Below are 16,668 nucleotides of genomic sequence, written 5' to 3'. Positions count from 1 at the left end.
AGAAGCTTGGCCCCACTCCAAAGCTGGTCAATTATTTAACTGTAAAAGCAGTCAGTAAAGGTCCCACTTGAAATCTAATGCATGATTAACAATAAAATTGCTCTTTATTTTTGGTATTTCATTGTACAAAACTCCCATAACATTGAATTCTAATAACCGTGCACAGACAAAAAGTTGACAAAAAAACTTTACTTCACATATAGATCACAATCTACAACATTGGATTAAATGTCATAATATAATGGTACTGAGAGCAAAGGCATGTATTTTACTGCTGGTCAAACATCCGATCAGACTGACATGATGATAGGGATTTGAATGAAGTGGATAACTTCCTCACTGATTCTTTCAATGAATCAGTCATATAATGACAGATCAAACAATTGTAACATTGCTTCTGGCAACATATTTTTTAATACAAATAAAACCAGTCCTTAGTGATGGTGTCAGTGTGTGCTCACTGCGTCTTTTTTGCTTTCTTCTGCTTTTTGTCTGTTTTGGTGGCATCGTCGTGGGCCTTCCTCTTCGCAGTCAGTTTGTTCGCCTGGAGGGAAGCAAAAATTGTAGCCAATTCAGAATTTACCAAAAGCAAACAATTTAAGAGCATTTAAATATAAAGTGTCTTGCAAAAGTATTCAAACCCTCTGCAAATCATCACAGTTTCTAAAAATATTTGCCCAATCAGAGTTTTCATTGTAAACATTTATTACTTAGTACATTTCTGAAGGCTAAAACTTGCTTGTCTGTTGCAATTATTGTCTGTTGCAAAAATTCATATGAATTAAGCAGTTGAATTAAGCTGCTGAAAACCATCATAGGCTGGTAAAACAAGCTGGTCAACCAGCAAAGCACCTTAATTAACACTTTGAATGCCGCGCTGCTTTGGCTCAGAGTGCCAGCAATCTAGATTTTTGTAGAGCCACAGCGTATTCTATGTAATAGCTATGGACACATACTATGGCTCGTTTGAAAGGTGATACTTTAAGCTCTCAGTGGGTACAATTTAGTACCATTTATTTCTATATGCCTGTTATTTCAACATGCCTTGTTCCTAAGAAATCCCAACCTAAACAGTGGCTAGTTTTCATCAAATTCCCTGTTTTTTTCTTTCTAGAAATGGAGATATAGCGTCTTTCATGAATATGAAGTGTTGCCTGAAGTGTAAAGTTTCCGGGAAGTGACCTAGCGATACTGCCACCTAGTGATAAACCCACGAAAATGGCCTGGTTTTGACCTGACGTGCATGAGTCACTGATTCGACCCACAGCGGCAACCGTCAATATTGCGTTTTTGGCACTCAACGCATGGGAACAAAAAATGCAATATTGTGTTTTTGGCACTCAAAGTGTTAAGCTGGTCAGGCTGTTTTTTTCAGCAGGGATTTGATGCCAGACATTATCAGCTTTGCACACTGTTTTAAAGTGTTTCGCCCAATTCATCAACTTGGTTGATGGATAATGATCCTGCACTGTTGCCCCATAGCCTCTTAGTTGGATTTAAGCTGTGCAGATGCACTACTCACAGAACATTTGCAAGTTGTGAAATAATAACTTAGTGAAAACAACAACATTTACATGTGCTGTATATAAAGTCAGACAACAGTGAGTGCTGTAGATAGTTAAACATGCATATCAGTGTGGGGTGGCTTCTGTAGGAATAAATACTGTTCTGGTGATGCATTTCAAGGGGGTTGGGTACTTTTGCAAGCCACTGTAGCTTCTTGAGGAGAAGAACACCATGTTATGCACTGTCTATTTTGTGTTTTTGATCCATTTGAAAAGGTGCCACCACACCTCAGTTGGTAATCGCAGGATGCTACTGCACTCACCTCTCTGACTTTCCTCTTCTTGCCGAACATGATCTTGTCGTAGAGGTACTTCTCCTTCTTCTTCATCATCATGATGGCCAGTCGCTTCTCCTCGGCCTGCTCCTCCTGCTCCGTGCGCTTCCTGTCCTCATGCTTGACCTTGCCAGGGGTCACCTTCACGGAGGGCACCTGGTGAGGACAGGCACACGTTAACACCTAACAGCAGTTACGCAAGGGCAGACAAGCCGACTTACAAGCATTCAGATTATGAATGCTTCAATGAGTCCAAGGACCAGCAGGGAGGGTCATCTCTTACCTTGCCCTGGCCACGCTGATGTTCTATTTTCTTCAGGTTGCTCTCCTCTTCAGCCTCCTCCTCATCCATTTCTTCTTCTTCTTCTTCTTCTTCGTCGTCGTCTTCATCATCCTCCTCGTCATCCTCATCCTCTTCTTCCTCCCCTTCTGCCAGTACAGGGTACAAATAGAGTTAGTGTGTTAAAAACAAATCAAGAAATCTGCACTAACTGAGCCGATCTAAGCTTTCAGTGGTTAATAATTTCACCATAATAATAATAATAATAATAATAATAATAATAATAATAATAATAATAATAACAACAACAACAACAACAACAACAACAACAGATCTCTGAGTCTGGGGAGGAGTAGAAGGGTGGATGTTACCTGGTTGCTCCCCGCGCTGAAGAGCCATGAGTTTCAGTTTCTCTGGAGGGACGTAGTCACCCTCCTTCTCCTCCACGAAGGGGGAGAGGTGAGGGGGCAGGTTGACTCCCAGGAAGTAGTCCTCAACCGGGAGTTTAACTTTGCCATTGATGGAGTCGTACACCCACTGGGGCTGGATGTAGTACCTGTCGACAGAGAAAGTTTTGACCTGGTGAGCTCAGGACTTGTATGAAGATAGTGGAACTTCCCTTAACTGCCAATGAGAGTTGTATGCATTTTAGTATAGACTCCTCCACACTAAAGACACAATTAAGCATTTTCAGAATTAATATCTTAAGCTTTGCACATGAACTGCTCGCAGAATACATGCAGGTAGAGAAATAATAGCTTTGTGAAAACAACATTTACATGTGCAGGTGAATGCTGTATATAGTTACACATGCATGTCAGTGTGGGGGTGGTTTCTATTGGAATAAAGGCTGTTCTGTCCCACTGCTATGTAAAGCAGAGCTAGAGAGAGAGGGGGGGGCTGAGGATCCATCATGTGTGTCTGCCGGCATCACCCTCCCCCACCTCCGCCCACACGCACCTCCTCCCACAGGAAGCCCACCATAATAGGGGGCCATTGAGACTTGGGTGTCTCACAGAAGGCCACTGTTGGCCTGGTCACCCCTCTGAGCAAAGTGGGGCAGAAAACAAGACACAACCACCCCCCCCCCCCACCCCCCCAGCAACCCCAAGAACAAGAAAACTATTGGAACATCTGCAGACACGAGCAGCGTTAAGCAGCACACAGAACAGACATTCCAACAAAACTTTGAACGCCTAAAGCCATTTCAATGTCGTCATAGAGGCATAACCGCAAGCAGACATCATGAAGACATAACAGCAAGCTAAAAACAAGAGCCACAAACACAGTGCTTGTTCCGTACATCATTCCAGAGCAGCAGGAGGAGAGTAGTCGCCACTTACCTGTTGATGTACTGTTTATCTATGCTTGGCCTGTCCACGATGTGATGCGTTATGGTCTCGTCTGTGACCTCATACGTGCCACCGATACACAGAGACTTGTCCCATGACACCTGGCCACCGAAACACCTGAGAGAGGGGGGGGATGACAGAAGCGCTAATTAGCACTACTATGCACAATCTATGTGTTCCACCGCTCACTGGGAAACTGACTCATGATGGGTCAACACAGCCAACAATATGAATGAACATTTGGAGGTTAGGGTTAGGGAGCGAGGAACAAAGTTCCTTAATCTGAGCAAAACTAGATAAGAAACCACTTCACTATATTTGCTCTGTAAATATCCAAGTTCTTTAAGGAAGGAGCATTTTTATGAAGCATACCAGGAACCGCCATTTTACATTTACTGTACATTTTTACATTTTACATTTACAAAACCTTTAACCGATGGAATGATAATTATTCAGATCATATATTTTTATTTCCAGTGGAGATCTGCAGTTGTGTGTGGGAAGATGTACAGATTTAGATGACGTGTGCCTTAGGAAGAGACAGGACTGAGACACTGGTCTAGCCCCATAGTCGCTAGTCTCCGTGCAGACACCCAGCTCACCTGATGACAAAGGCCAAGGACTCGCGGGGCACCTCCCTGTTGAGGTAGAACTTCAGCCCCTCGAAGAGACGCTTCTGGGCATCCTGCTCCTTCTGCTCCTTCTCCCGAGCCTCCAAGTCAGCCACGTCCTCCTGGAAACAAACAGCATGGAGATTTAACAACACATTCACATGAAAGGAAAGAAAGGTAAAGCAGAGCCAGAGAGGTGAGGGTATGACACCCCGCCTGCTTGCATCACACTGTTTGCTTCACACCTTCAACGGGAAACCATGACAACGCACCCTCTTGTTCAACACACCTCTCATAAGGTGTCAAACTGTTGGCAAAGAGCTTGTTTGTTACCTACTGATACACTGGTGGAGGCAATTAGAGGGTACCGTCATCGTCCACACATTTACCAAGTAGAACAACCAAGTCTTGTTTGATCTGAACTTTGCTGACCTCTAACTCCAGTGAGTGCCCTGTATAAATAATGTGCCTGTCTGTGTTATGCAAATAATATTTTGAATGGCAATGCCTATTACTGAATGAAGCATGGTAAGCTCTGAATTATTCCCCCAGAGAGGGCAAAACTAATGACCTGGTTCCTTTCCATTAATTTTCTCTCTGAGAATACAGTATGGAAACCCCACTCGTATTACAGTTCATTCAGCCACCAAGATGGTGGACCAATAAGCGGACAGTGTGAATGACAACGCCAGACGTCTCACATCAGAGATCAGAGAGAAGGCAGACGGAGTAGAGATGCATGCAAGTTGTTTCAAGGCCATGATGGAATCTTTTTGCAAACAAAAACAAAAGTGAATATGTATCTTTCTTGAACTATGATGAGTGTTTAGGGTTTATCAATGGCTGGAGTGCATCATTAAATCTTCTATACGAGAAGCTGTACACCAGTCTCCGGCCTTTACCAATGCTCTCTCAATAGGTCTTCAAATCTGCTGCCAGACTGTCACTTTATCAAAATTACAAGAAATTCAAGCAACTTGTGCTACATTCCAAAAAGTCAGCACTCAGGAGTATTTGTACCAGATATGTCCATGCTAAACAATTACAGGCCCATATCCAATCTACTTTGTATTGGCAAAATTATTGAAAAAGTAGTCTTTCATCAACTAACCTAGCCTGGCGGGCCATCCTATATCATTGAAATGTATAGTCTGGAATCGAACCATTCACCTCGCTTAATCCAAGGGGCGGGCAGAGAATTGTCTTTCAAACTACCTAGGCATGCAATAGGCCAGCGCTACGACCATATCTGTATCCGGTCGGCAAAACGGCAAATACATCCTTCTTCGAAAGGAATGACTTAAGTGCATTGTGTTGCTCAACTTTCAAAAAAAAAAAAAAAGAAGTCCAACTCCTCCAAAGTTGACGCCAACGGCGATTCAAACAACCGCTCTTCTTTTGCCATAGCCACCTTCCTTGTTGTTCACCGTCGCAGGACTGTCGTTATCCTGTTAAGCCCGCCTTAAGACTCTCTAACAAAATAGAGCGCTGTGATTGGATAACGTCCACGGCGTCAACCAATAGAAATCCCTATGGTTTGATACTAGACGTACAGGCTGAGCAAATTAATTTGCCGTCGCTAGGGTGCGTCTAGATTTCTAGGCTACAACTAACCACCTTCCTAGCATCAAATGGGTATTTTGATTACTTCGGTCTGAAAAATTAAACTTCGATAAGGCCAATCACATCGTGTAGAGAGTCTGTAGGCAGGCTTAACATAATGATTGATGTCAGAGTTGCAACGGTTCAGCGTGAATTCCCTTCTACTTGAAAACAAAGAAGATGGATGTTGCTGTTGGCGAACAGCGTGACAAGTTAAGCTTTTTTTAAGTTTGAACTAGCCAACTAGCTCCGCTGGTTGGAAAATGCATGGGACTCATGAGTTGTAGTGATATCCTATTGCATGCAGAGGGAAAGCCCTTGGACTGATCACTGCGAATGGTGACGTCAGGCTACCCACTTGGACAAATCATCCAAAATAATTTGATTTCATATCATAGCTATGCAGATGACACATAAATTTACTTAGCTCTGTCACCATATGACTATTGTCCTCTTTGATCTATGTGTCAGTGTATAGAACAAATCAACACCTGGATGTCTCAAAATTGTTTTCAGCTGAACAAAGAAAAAACTGAAGTAATTATATTTCGTAAAAAGGAGGAAATACTTGGGGTTGCCACTCTTCTTGACACAAAAGGGTTGAAAGCAAAGGATACTGTTAAAAATCTTGGTGATCTAAATTTCAACAGCCACATGAAAGCGATAACTAAATCAGCTTTTTACCACCTCAAAAATGTTGCCAAACTTAGAGGGCTGATGTCAAAACATGATTCAGAAAAACTCATTTATGCATTTATCTCCAGCAGGGTTGATTATTGCAATGGACTGTTCACAGGCTTTCCTAAAAAGACTATCAAACAGCTTCAGGTATTACAAAATGCAGCAGCTAGGATTCTCACAAAAACTAAATGAACTGACCATATTACTCCAATTCTTAAGTCCCTGCACTGGCTTCCAGTAACTCACAGAATTGACTTTAAAGCACTACTGCTTGTTTATAAATCAGTAAATGGAGCAGGACCTAAATACCTATCAGATATGCTTCAGCAGTACACACCTTCTCGTCCTCTCAGGTCCCAGCTGAAAAACCTGTTAGTAAAACCTGCTGTTAGAACTAAACACGGTGAAGCAGCTTTTAGCTGCTAGTATGCGGCTCAGCTCTGGAACCAACTTTCGGATGACATTAAAAAGGTTTTAAATCTAGGCTGAAGACCAAACTGTTCTCAGATGCTTTCCGCTAACTGCGCTGAGTTACAAATTCTGAATCTGCCTTGTTTTGTGTTACTTTTTTTAATGCTTTTGCTTTTTTTTGTGTTATTAATTATTCTTCATTTTTAAATTATTTTAACTTGTGCGTTTTATGTTTTATTTTTATTATAATCTTTACCTTTTTAACTATTCTTTGACTATATTGCCCTTCTATGCTTTTATTTGTTATTACTGTTTGCTTTTTTTTATGTTAAGCACATTGAATGACTTCTGTGTATGAAATGCGCAATATAAATAAACTTGACTAGATTGAGAATGAGCCAAATTATGATGGAATGTACCTATTGTATTCTATTGCTGTAACCCTGTACACACCTTACAACCCACACAAACTATCACAAAACAAACTTTCTTCCCATAAGTAAACACACTTTGGATCCAACATTGCCTCAAACCTAATTGTAGGCCCCAGCTGTGGCGCGACTGGCTGGGGCACCTGCACCGTACACCGGCGACCCGGGTTCGATTCCCGCCCCGTGGTCCTTTCCGGATCCCACCCCAACTCTCTCTCCCATTCACTTCCTGTCAATCTCCACTATCCTATCTAATTAAAGGCATAAAAAGCCCAAAAAATATACTTTAAAAAAAAAAAAAAAAAAACCTAATTGAAGACTATTTTAATGTTTACAAATTACACATCAAGTCATATCCTCAAACACTTCAATCTATATGTAATTGCATTATGTTTGACCGGCTCACCTCTGCAGCCGTCTCGTGATTTGTAGCGCCTTGGGATTGGGACGTGAGTGCACTAGCAAGGGAGCTAGAGCTCATGGATGCTAGTATCCCTTACCAGCACGCCTCTTAAGTCACCAGGAGGGAGTTTTTTCTTAACACACATATTGCACAGCTATCATACCAGCTGGTTACCGTTGAGAATAAAAATATGGCCATGCTAAGAATATCAACATAAAGATTGTGCTGGAGATATAAAGGGGGGAAGCATTTCTTTGCTTTCTTGGTGAATGGTGAAAAAAAATGGTATCAAATACAAATGCGGTATAGGTATACATAATTAGAGGCTTAACTGTATGTGATTGCATATGAAGAGTTCAGATGCAAAAGCCTTTTAACGCCACCTCCGTCAAAAATGAGATAACAATGGTGAGTGAATGCTCTCCACACACAGTATACGTTTATCAAATAATTTAGCTTCAAAACCCCCTAAATACCACTCTCTTCCTAGTCTGAAATATTGATTTGTAGGCAAAAACCTATAGGAGCCTGATTTAAAAAATGCTCATTTAAAAGTAAAAGATTGATTTAGAGGGTTTTGCATCTGAACTCTTCATGTAGTCTACTGTGTGAAAGTTATGTGAATATTTACCCCTTCCGCAGGAAAGTGGTCAGCCTCAGCTTCTTCTTCCTCTGCCGTGTTGACCACTCGAGCCAAGCTGGCACTCAAGGCCGACAGTTTCTGAGGACAAAACGGAACAAACGTTTACACTCAAAGTTCACGCCAAGACAGGATATTTCTGATCCATCTAATGCCTTCGCTTACCTATAAATTAATAACACAGCAAGTTTAGAACAAGGTTTTCTATGTGTGTTGATTCCAGACATTGTATTAGTGACTCATTCAAATGAGAACATAACAGCTGTCTGGTTACATTACATTACATTACATTTGGCTGACGCTTTTTAACCAAAGCGACTAACAACATGGTAAACAGTACGTTTTTTGAACAATTCTCACAATTTTAGGACAGTTTAAAAAAAACATTAGAGTACAGTAAGAATAAGTGCGTCGGTGAGTGCTGTTTTTAACAGTTACTTGTCAGTTTAAAACGGCTGGTGAGTGCTAGGATCAGTAAGACTTGTTGTAAGTGTTGCTATGAGAGTAGATGTTCTCTAAAGAGCTGGGTCTTCAGGAGTTTTTTGAAAGTGGAAAAGGATGTCCCTGCCCTTGTAGGAACTGGCAGTGTGTTCCACCAACGAGGAACAACAGATGAGAAAAGTTTGGATTGGCTTGAGCGTACCGGTGGTAGAGCTAGACGTCGTTCGTCAGAGGAGCGCAGCGGTCTGGAGGTAGTGTAAGTCTGTATGAGGGCATTCAAGTAGGTGGGAGCAGAACCGGAGACTACTTTGTAGGCAAGCGTTAGAGACTTGAATTTGATGCGGGCCGCCATAGGTAGCCAGTGTAGCTGGATGAGCAGCGGGGTAACATGTGCCCTTTTGGGTTGGTTGTAGACCAGGCGCGCCGCCGCGTTCTGGATCATCTGAAGTGGTTTCACTGCGCAGGCTGGGAGACCTGTCAGGAGGGCATTGCAGTAGTCGAGTCGTGAGATGACTATTGCCTGAACCAGAAGTTGGGTAGCATCTTGAGTCAAGTAAGTCCTGATTTTCCGTATGTTGTAGAGTGCAAAACGGCATGACCGGGCGACTGTGGCAACATGATCTGAGAAGTTTAGTTGGTTGTCAAGAACAACTCCTAGATTTCTTGCAGTCCTGGTCGGTGAAACAGACAGGGAGTCAAATTTGATGTTGATGTCGTGGTGTATGGTAGGTTTAGCTGGGATGACCAGCAGTTCAGTCTTTGAGAGGTTCAGCTGGAGGTGGTGTGCCTTCATCCATGTAGCTATGTCTGAAAGGCAATCCGAGATCCGTGCTGAAACCAGGGGGTCGTCAGTGGTATGAGAAGCCGTGCGAACGGATAATCTGTCCCAAGGAGGTGGTGTAGATAGCAAAGAGGAGGGGGCCCAGCACTGAGCCCTGGGGGACCCCTGTGGTGAGATGGTGAGGTGCGGATAGCTGACCAAGCCATGATACGTTAAACGAGCGTCCTGTGAGGTAGGATTCAAACCAGGAGAGAGCAGAACCGGAGATTCCCATGTCAGCGAGTATAGAGAGAAGGATACGGTGATTAACCGTGTCAAAGGCAGCCGATAAGTCAAGCAGAATGAGTACTGATGACAGAGCGGTCGCCCTGGCTTCTTTTAAGGCTTCTGTTACAGACAGCAGAGCCGTTTCGGTAGAGTGGCCGCTTTTGAACCCAGACTGATTTGGATCCAGAAGGTTGTTCTGTGAAAGGAAGTCAGAGACCTGTTTGGAGACTGCTCGTTCAATGCCTTTGGATAGGAAAGGCAGTAGTGAGACAGGGCGGTAGTTCTCGACTTGAGCAGGGTTGAGAGAAGCTTTCTTAAGTAACGGTGTTACCCGGGCCATTTTGAACGCTGTTGGAAATGTGCCGGAGGTTAGCGAGGCATTGATCACATGTGTGATAGCTGGAGCGATGGTCGGGCTGATGGACTGAAGTAGGCTCGTAGGTATAGGGTCCAGCGAGCATGTGGTAGGACGGCTGCATGTCAGGAGTCTGGACACTTCACTCTCGGAGAGAGGCATGAATGCTGAAAAAGATGTTCCAGCAGTCCCTAGAGGTTGTAGGAGTGCGGTATCTGAGTCAGATGCGTTGAGTGGGCATGTAGAGAATTGACTGCTGATTGCCGCCACTTTGTTTGTAAAAAATGAGGCGAGGGTATCTGCAGTAAGGCTGGATGGAGGAGGAGGCAGCTGAGGGTTGAGTAGCGATTTGAAGGTTGAGAAAAGTTTTCGAGTGTCTGTAGCGCTGTTGATTTTGTCATTGTAGAAAGCAGTCTTAGCAGCAGTGATGCTGGCTGAGAAGGAGGTCAGGAGTGTCTGGTAGTTTTTGAGGTCGTCAGCTAGTTTGGATTTGTGCCATTTCCTCTCCGCGGCTCTGAGTTTGGTGCGCTGCGATCGGAGGGTATCATTTAGCCATGGATGAGAATGTTTAGATCGAGCTGGCCTTGTGGTAAGAGGGCACAGCTCGTCTAGACACGAGGTCAGTGTGGAGCAGAGCGAGTCAGTGGCTTCATTAACCTCCAGAGAGGAGAAGGTGTTGAGTGGAGGTAGACCGGAGGCAACCACAGAGGAGAAGTGCGTTGGAGACAGGTTCCGGATGTTGCGGCGGAACGTGACCATCGGCTGAGGAGCCGGAGGCTGTTCTGACAGGCTGACGTTGAACTGGATGAAGAAGTGGTCAGAAAGATGGAGAGGCGTCACCATGAGGGTGTCTGTGCTGCAGTTCCGAGTGAAGATCAAGTCAAGCTCTTTGCCAGCTTTGTGAGTCGGTGGGCTTTGAACCAGTTCGAGGTCAAAGGAATGGACCAGGGCCAAAAAGTCCGCTGAGCCTGGGGCATCTAAGTGGATGTTCATATCACCGAGAACAAGAAGCGGACAGTCATGCTCAGGGATGGAGGATAGCAGAGTGTCAAGTTCGTCAATAAAGTCGCGTAGTTGGCCTGGAGGGCGGTAGATGACCAGCACGTAGAGTTTTGCTGGGGCGATCACTGTGATGGCATGGAATTCGAATGAGACATATTTGTTTGAAGGCAGTAGCGGGGTGAATTTCCATTTGTTGGAGATCAGCAGGTCCGTCCCGCCCCCTCGTCCAGATAGGCGAGGGGTGTGGGATAGTGTAAGGTTAGTGGAGAGTGCAGCCGGGGTGGCAGTGTTCTCTGGTTTGATCCAAGTCTCAGTGAGAGCAAGGAGTTCCAATGAAAGGTGGTTGGCATAGCCAGCTATGAAGTCGGTTTTGTTGACTGCGGATTGACAGTTCCACAAGCCCATGGAGAAGGAGGTTTCTGTAGGTGGGGACCGTTTAAGTTGCTGGAGGTGAAGGCGATTTCTGCCCCTTTTGGCATGATGCCGTTTTCTGCGATGGCCGGTGATAACAGATATGGTGGAACGGCACATTTTTGCCTTTGTCGGTGCCTGTGCTCGGTGAACTTGCACAGGTAAACTTGCTTGTCTTGACCGTGTCCGTCTTAACCGTGGCTGGCTACAACGAGGGCTGCCGCTTATGCTGCCGCTTCAGCAGACGCCACTATTTTTATTCTGCTAGGAATTGCCTGCAGCTGTCCTCCTGTCTCACTAATGATGCATCAGCGTAGACCGCCCTCTGACGTTCGCACAGCTTAGATTGTTCAAAAGGGTGTTAATTACTGTCAACTGAAAGTCCGCTCGCTCACACCGACCGAAACTCACAGTTTCAAGTAGCCTCCTCCCTCAGCTGTTCCCAAACGCCCAGAGTCCAATTCTAACAATTGGAGAGGATTTGGCCAGTAGTAGCCTATGTGTTCTTGCTTTCTCTCTCCCAACTCACTGCAGTTGTTGTCTGATTACCTGAGAGGTGCTCCGATATTATAAGGAGCTAGTCACGTCTGATCCCGCCCTCTGGTTACAACACCAACTATGAATTTGACACACACCACATCTTCCAATGAATACTTAATGTTTCGTCCACAATCAAGGTGCCCTCTACATCATGGATAACAACACTAGCATTAGAGTATGGCAAGAGCAACAAAAGTAACGTACAATACAGTCTCCTTCACTCAAAGAAATGTTTATGGGACATTATGAGATAAATGTGTTCAGAGAAAGACTGATGTATACCTCCATATAGCTTTCAGAGTCCATGGCATAGCCTTCCTCGTGCTCTGCTTTCAGGCCTGCTTCAGATTTAATGTCCAGCTGTTGAAAGCAAAGCAATTCAATCGCTGCCACAATATTCTACTGCTGTAATACGACAATACAGTATGTTGTGTCAAGAGGAAAAGCTTAAGTTGAGTAGGTACCTTGGGAGGGTATGTAAGATTGAGAGTCTGGTATAGACGGTAGTTGACAAAGCCCATGATGGTTGTGTAAAGCTCTGTGAAGGTGGCCATTACTCTGTAGTCCACATCAGTGGGGTGCTGCAAAAATGAAGTCAAACAAGAGCAAATTAATTGGTTATTAGCACTAGATTCCTTATCCCATTATTTCTATCAGCACTGCAGTAAGTCTCAGACTTGAGATCAATGCTGACCGCACAATGCAACTTGCACCCGCTAACAGATCAAACCTCCAACCTAATGGAAGAGGAGTAGGTGTTCTAATAAAACGCTATGCATTTCAACATCATAATCAAACGCCTTTCGAGGCCACAGTTTTATACTTACTGGCTTACTTTCTCTGGGAATCGAGCAGGCAGTGGCCAATGAACCTAGATGTATTGTTATCTGCTCCAGCTCACAGCGTAAGGCCCTGCTTAAAACTTTTTAACCACCACGCAAACAAATCTTCTCTTAACCATTTACCAACCCGCTGAGGTAGAAAGATATCTTCCTTTTCAAAGAAGATAAGTACCCCTATTTGTTGGCCCCCCCCCAAAAAAAGTCTAATCTGAAAAGATAACCTTCTGTCAACATGTCAGTCAAGATCGCACATCGACTCAATTATCTCTAACTCAGCATTGGTTAAGCCAAAACAAGCTGCCACACATACTTTACCTGCACTCCATATTTATGTATGCACACGGCACAGATCCACTGGGGTTGCACACAATGCAATCAATGCTGCCATTATTTCAGCAGGTCAGCTTTGCTAATAGCCACAAGGACTGGACTGTAAAGGCAGTTCTCCGTAATATGTGAATTATACATGGGCTAATAGACTTTAAGGACTAAGTAAGTGATTCTTAGCCAATACACTATTTGCCAAATTGAACAATTATCTCCTCGCAATCTGCTGGAGAGTGGTTCTGTGGGAACACTGCAAAAAACTCTGGTTGTCCTACACAACCTTGGCTCTGTAATCTGAAAACAAACGAAGTATATGCACAATACTATTGCAGCCAATCAGACACAGGTACCATTAGTTAGCACCCCCAACCCATGGGGCACTGAAGGGAGGGTCTATTTGTTTGGCTGTTGAGTTCAAATATCAGCAATATTTCTCCAGTATCGTCACCCACATAATTAACAAACATGTCTTTAGGTTGCAGAAGGAATATTTACTATGCATAGGCAAATGTTACACATTATGCATCCACTAGTAGGCAAGGGCCAGAGTGATGTACATATCACCATCAGGAATCCTTTTCTGACCACTACAACAGAAGGGCACCAACTGTTAATGCAGTGGACTAGAAAGTATTATAATAAGAAAAACTAAACATCCATGCTGTCCAGAACTTTCCATGCGTGCATGTGCAAGGCAGCATTGAGATTCAAAACACTTGGAAGTGATTCTGGAACACAGATTCTGCACTCAACACATTCCGCTCTCAACATCAAATTGCACTGACAACTGTAAACTCAACAAATGAAAAACACTGGACAAAGGGTCTTCTGCATAATGACATTTCAATTGAAAGTATAACACCATATTCTACTGTAAACAGAGAAAACACATTAGATACGAAACATGATCTCACTGATTATGTTAAAAGCTGCGCTGCTAGAAGTCGACATGACAGACGATGCCATACTTACGTCATGAGCAAACTGATAGGGCACGAGCCAGGTCACCGTCTGTCCCAGAACCTCAGCCTGGTAGTAAATCCCCTTGATGGAGAGAAAGACCTGATGGGCAGACACAAGACTTATTTCAGAGTATCTAGAGCAGTCTGAGACCAAGCTGTTCAAAACTACAATCATAACAGCAGCAGAATGGCAGTAGGCACTTTTAGTACTTCCTGGGCTTTCGTAGCCTAGCAACCTCAAACCAGCTGTGTGTGTCTCCTACCTTCCGCAGAGCGCGAGAGGTGATGATGTAGTTCATCCACTCCACGGTCAGGCGCCGGCACAGCTGGATGGTCTGGACATGGCATTTGCCCGTGCGGGCAAAGGTGGAGAAGAGGAAGCACATGGCAAGGGCATCGTCAACATCGCGCACAGCATCAATGAACGTGGGGTACCTGAGACCGGAGGTGTGAACAGACGTCAGTGATATTATTTGGAGCTATACCTCGCCATCTACTGGAGGAATAGTGAAAATGCACCCGGTTCTCACCTCTCCTTCACAATGTGGTCCAATTTGTAGCTTGGCTTGTTGTCCCTTAACCTCTGCACCCCAGTCCATTCTGCTTTTCCGTAAGCTTTGCGGAGCTTCCGTACAAACACCTGCACGACACACAGACGACCAACTTTGTGTTATTTACAGCACTTTCTATTTATGCTCCCATTCTCCTATGGAGCATGAAAAACTCATGCAATGGGCCAAACACATTCCCATTTAATACTGTAGACAGATGAAACGCTGCAACAAAATAGTGCCAATTACATTATTCCAGTTGCATTCAAAAATACATAAACTTAATGTATCTAATTTCAAGGTGATGAAATCCATTAAGTCGAGATGCTAGAGCCTGAGCTCTATGTCAAAGCAAGTGTTCCTTTTCATCAGGAAAATAAGCGGAGTTGGCTAACATTAGAAATACTCAATCTGACCAAGGCACAAAGCCAGAGTTAATGCACTTTCATTCTCCCTGCTGACAGAGTATTGCAGTACATGTAATGAACTATTACATACTGAAATGGATGAGGAACCTACCTTATACTCTCTGAATCTCCCCACAATGGGCTCATGCAGGAGAAAGCGGATGTCTTTCAGAAGATAGAAGGTCCGAGGGGCTGTGGAACCCTTGTTGACCTTCTTCTTGTGTTTTGGTTCATGAGGGTAGATTCCTTTCAAAATGCACAAACGCCTGCAGATAGGGTAAACAAACTATTTCAGTCCTTTAGACACTGAACTATAAAGTAGTCTCCTGTTTAAACAGGAGCTTCATCTGTGACAAGAACAGTGTTCACACGGATATGGTTAAAATAACTACGGATAATTTTGAGCAGGTTGTCAAATTCATGCAAGAAACAGTTATCCCAGGAATGGTTTCACTACCTGAAATCTGCCAGGCTCAGCTGTAGCTTCTTTCGGGCCTTGTTTCTGGTGATGTAATTTGTGGCTGACCCACTCTCGTACTGTATAAGTCAAAATAAATTATGCTTAGCCACACACAAAAAAAATACATATCACAGATCAAACAGGACCATATCTACTGCCTTAAATATCAAGCAACAACTTTTTTTATAAATGACAAAGGGCAGTTTTTAGCCTACTAGAATAGCACATAATAATACTAAGTCAAGTACAAATGTTACTGAAAAGTCTTCATTTGTATTAGTTTGATAAATAAAAATCAAATGACAAAAAAATACTTTGGATGCTCCTGTTGCACTCATTAGAGTAAGGTACACTAGACTAGACAGCTTAAGTGAGTGCATGTAACTGCTACACACCATGTCACATGGCTAATAAAACTTGTGGTCCTGCCAATTTACCAAGTAAGTAACATAACTCTGTTGTCGAAAGATCATTATAATGAGTAATTTACACAGTGGAAAAAGTGTGAAGTAATGTAATAAAAAAAACAGGTAGTAACAAGTGACTATCGATTGTAGTAGTAAACAACTAACTAGAGCTAGCAGAAACCATGCTAAATTACGTAGTAAAGAAAGTCAAAATTCGAAATGGACTAGGATTGGATTGTCAACGACTAACATAAATGTTACTCAAATTAGCAGTGCATATTATAAACATAACAGTGTGGACCTTCTGGTTGTGCAAAAAAAGGCCAAGATTTCAAGATTTTTATCCAACTACGCTAAAAAAGTTCGACTAGCTAGCGTTAGTTTAGCAGTCTAATTTACAGTAGCATCCATGCTAAGGTTGGTGTACAACATAAATCCAATTTCTTATAGGTTGCATTCGTTGTCTGATGTATATGGGTTGTTCTACTACCTTTTTCTTTTGCAATCCACCCATTGTCAGATGTCAAACCAGGGGATTTCAATCAAAAAAGTGTAAAATCCACGAACAGGCAAAGGTGCATGTCCACTTGCTTGCTCAAGAGTAAGCAACACACGTGTCTGTTGTGTCCTACGTAATAGGACCTCAGTTTTCTGCGCGGTGGCC

The 16,668-nt window shown here is 43.5% G+C and overlaps 1 protein-coding gene across 1 annotated transcript; it reads right to left on the bottom strand.

Moving 5' to 3' along the window:
• Positions 1 to 80: 80 nt before the first annotated feature.
• Positions 81 to 16,651, bottom strand: pes (pescadillo). The gene is made up of 15 exons (XM_042099948.1): positions 16,495 to 16,651; positions 15,595 to 15,674; positions 15,250 to 15,403; positions 14,710 to 14,819; positions 14,443 to 14,614; positions 14,190 to 14,279; positions 12,513 to 12,629; positions 12,331 to 12,408; positions 8,243 to 8,332; positions 4,075 to 4,205; positions 3,464 to 3,589; positions 2,492 to 2,676; positions 2,124 to 2,269; positions 1,829 to 1,996; positions 81 to 544 (listed from the first exon to the last, which is right to left on the bottom strand). Exons 1-15 carry the CDS (start codon positions 16,516 to 16,518, stop codon positions 458 to 460), a joined length of 1,758 nt encoding a protein of 585 aa, XP_041955882.1. The 5' UTR covers positions 16,519 to 16,651; the 3' UTR covers positions 81 to 457.
• Positions 16,652 to 16,668: the final 17 nt, after the last annotated feature.

This window comes from Alosa sapidissima, chromosome 8 (assembly GCF_018492685.1).
Source record: "Alosa sapidissima isolate fAloSap1 chromosome 8, fAloSap1.pri, whole genome shotgun sequence".
Taxonomy (NCBI): domain Eukaryota; kingdom Metazoa; phylum Chordata; class Actinopteri; order Clupeiformes; family Clupeidae; genus Alosa; species Alosa sapidissima.
This window is presented reverse-complemented; position numbering and strand designations above follow the sequence as displayed.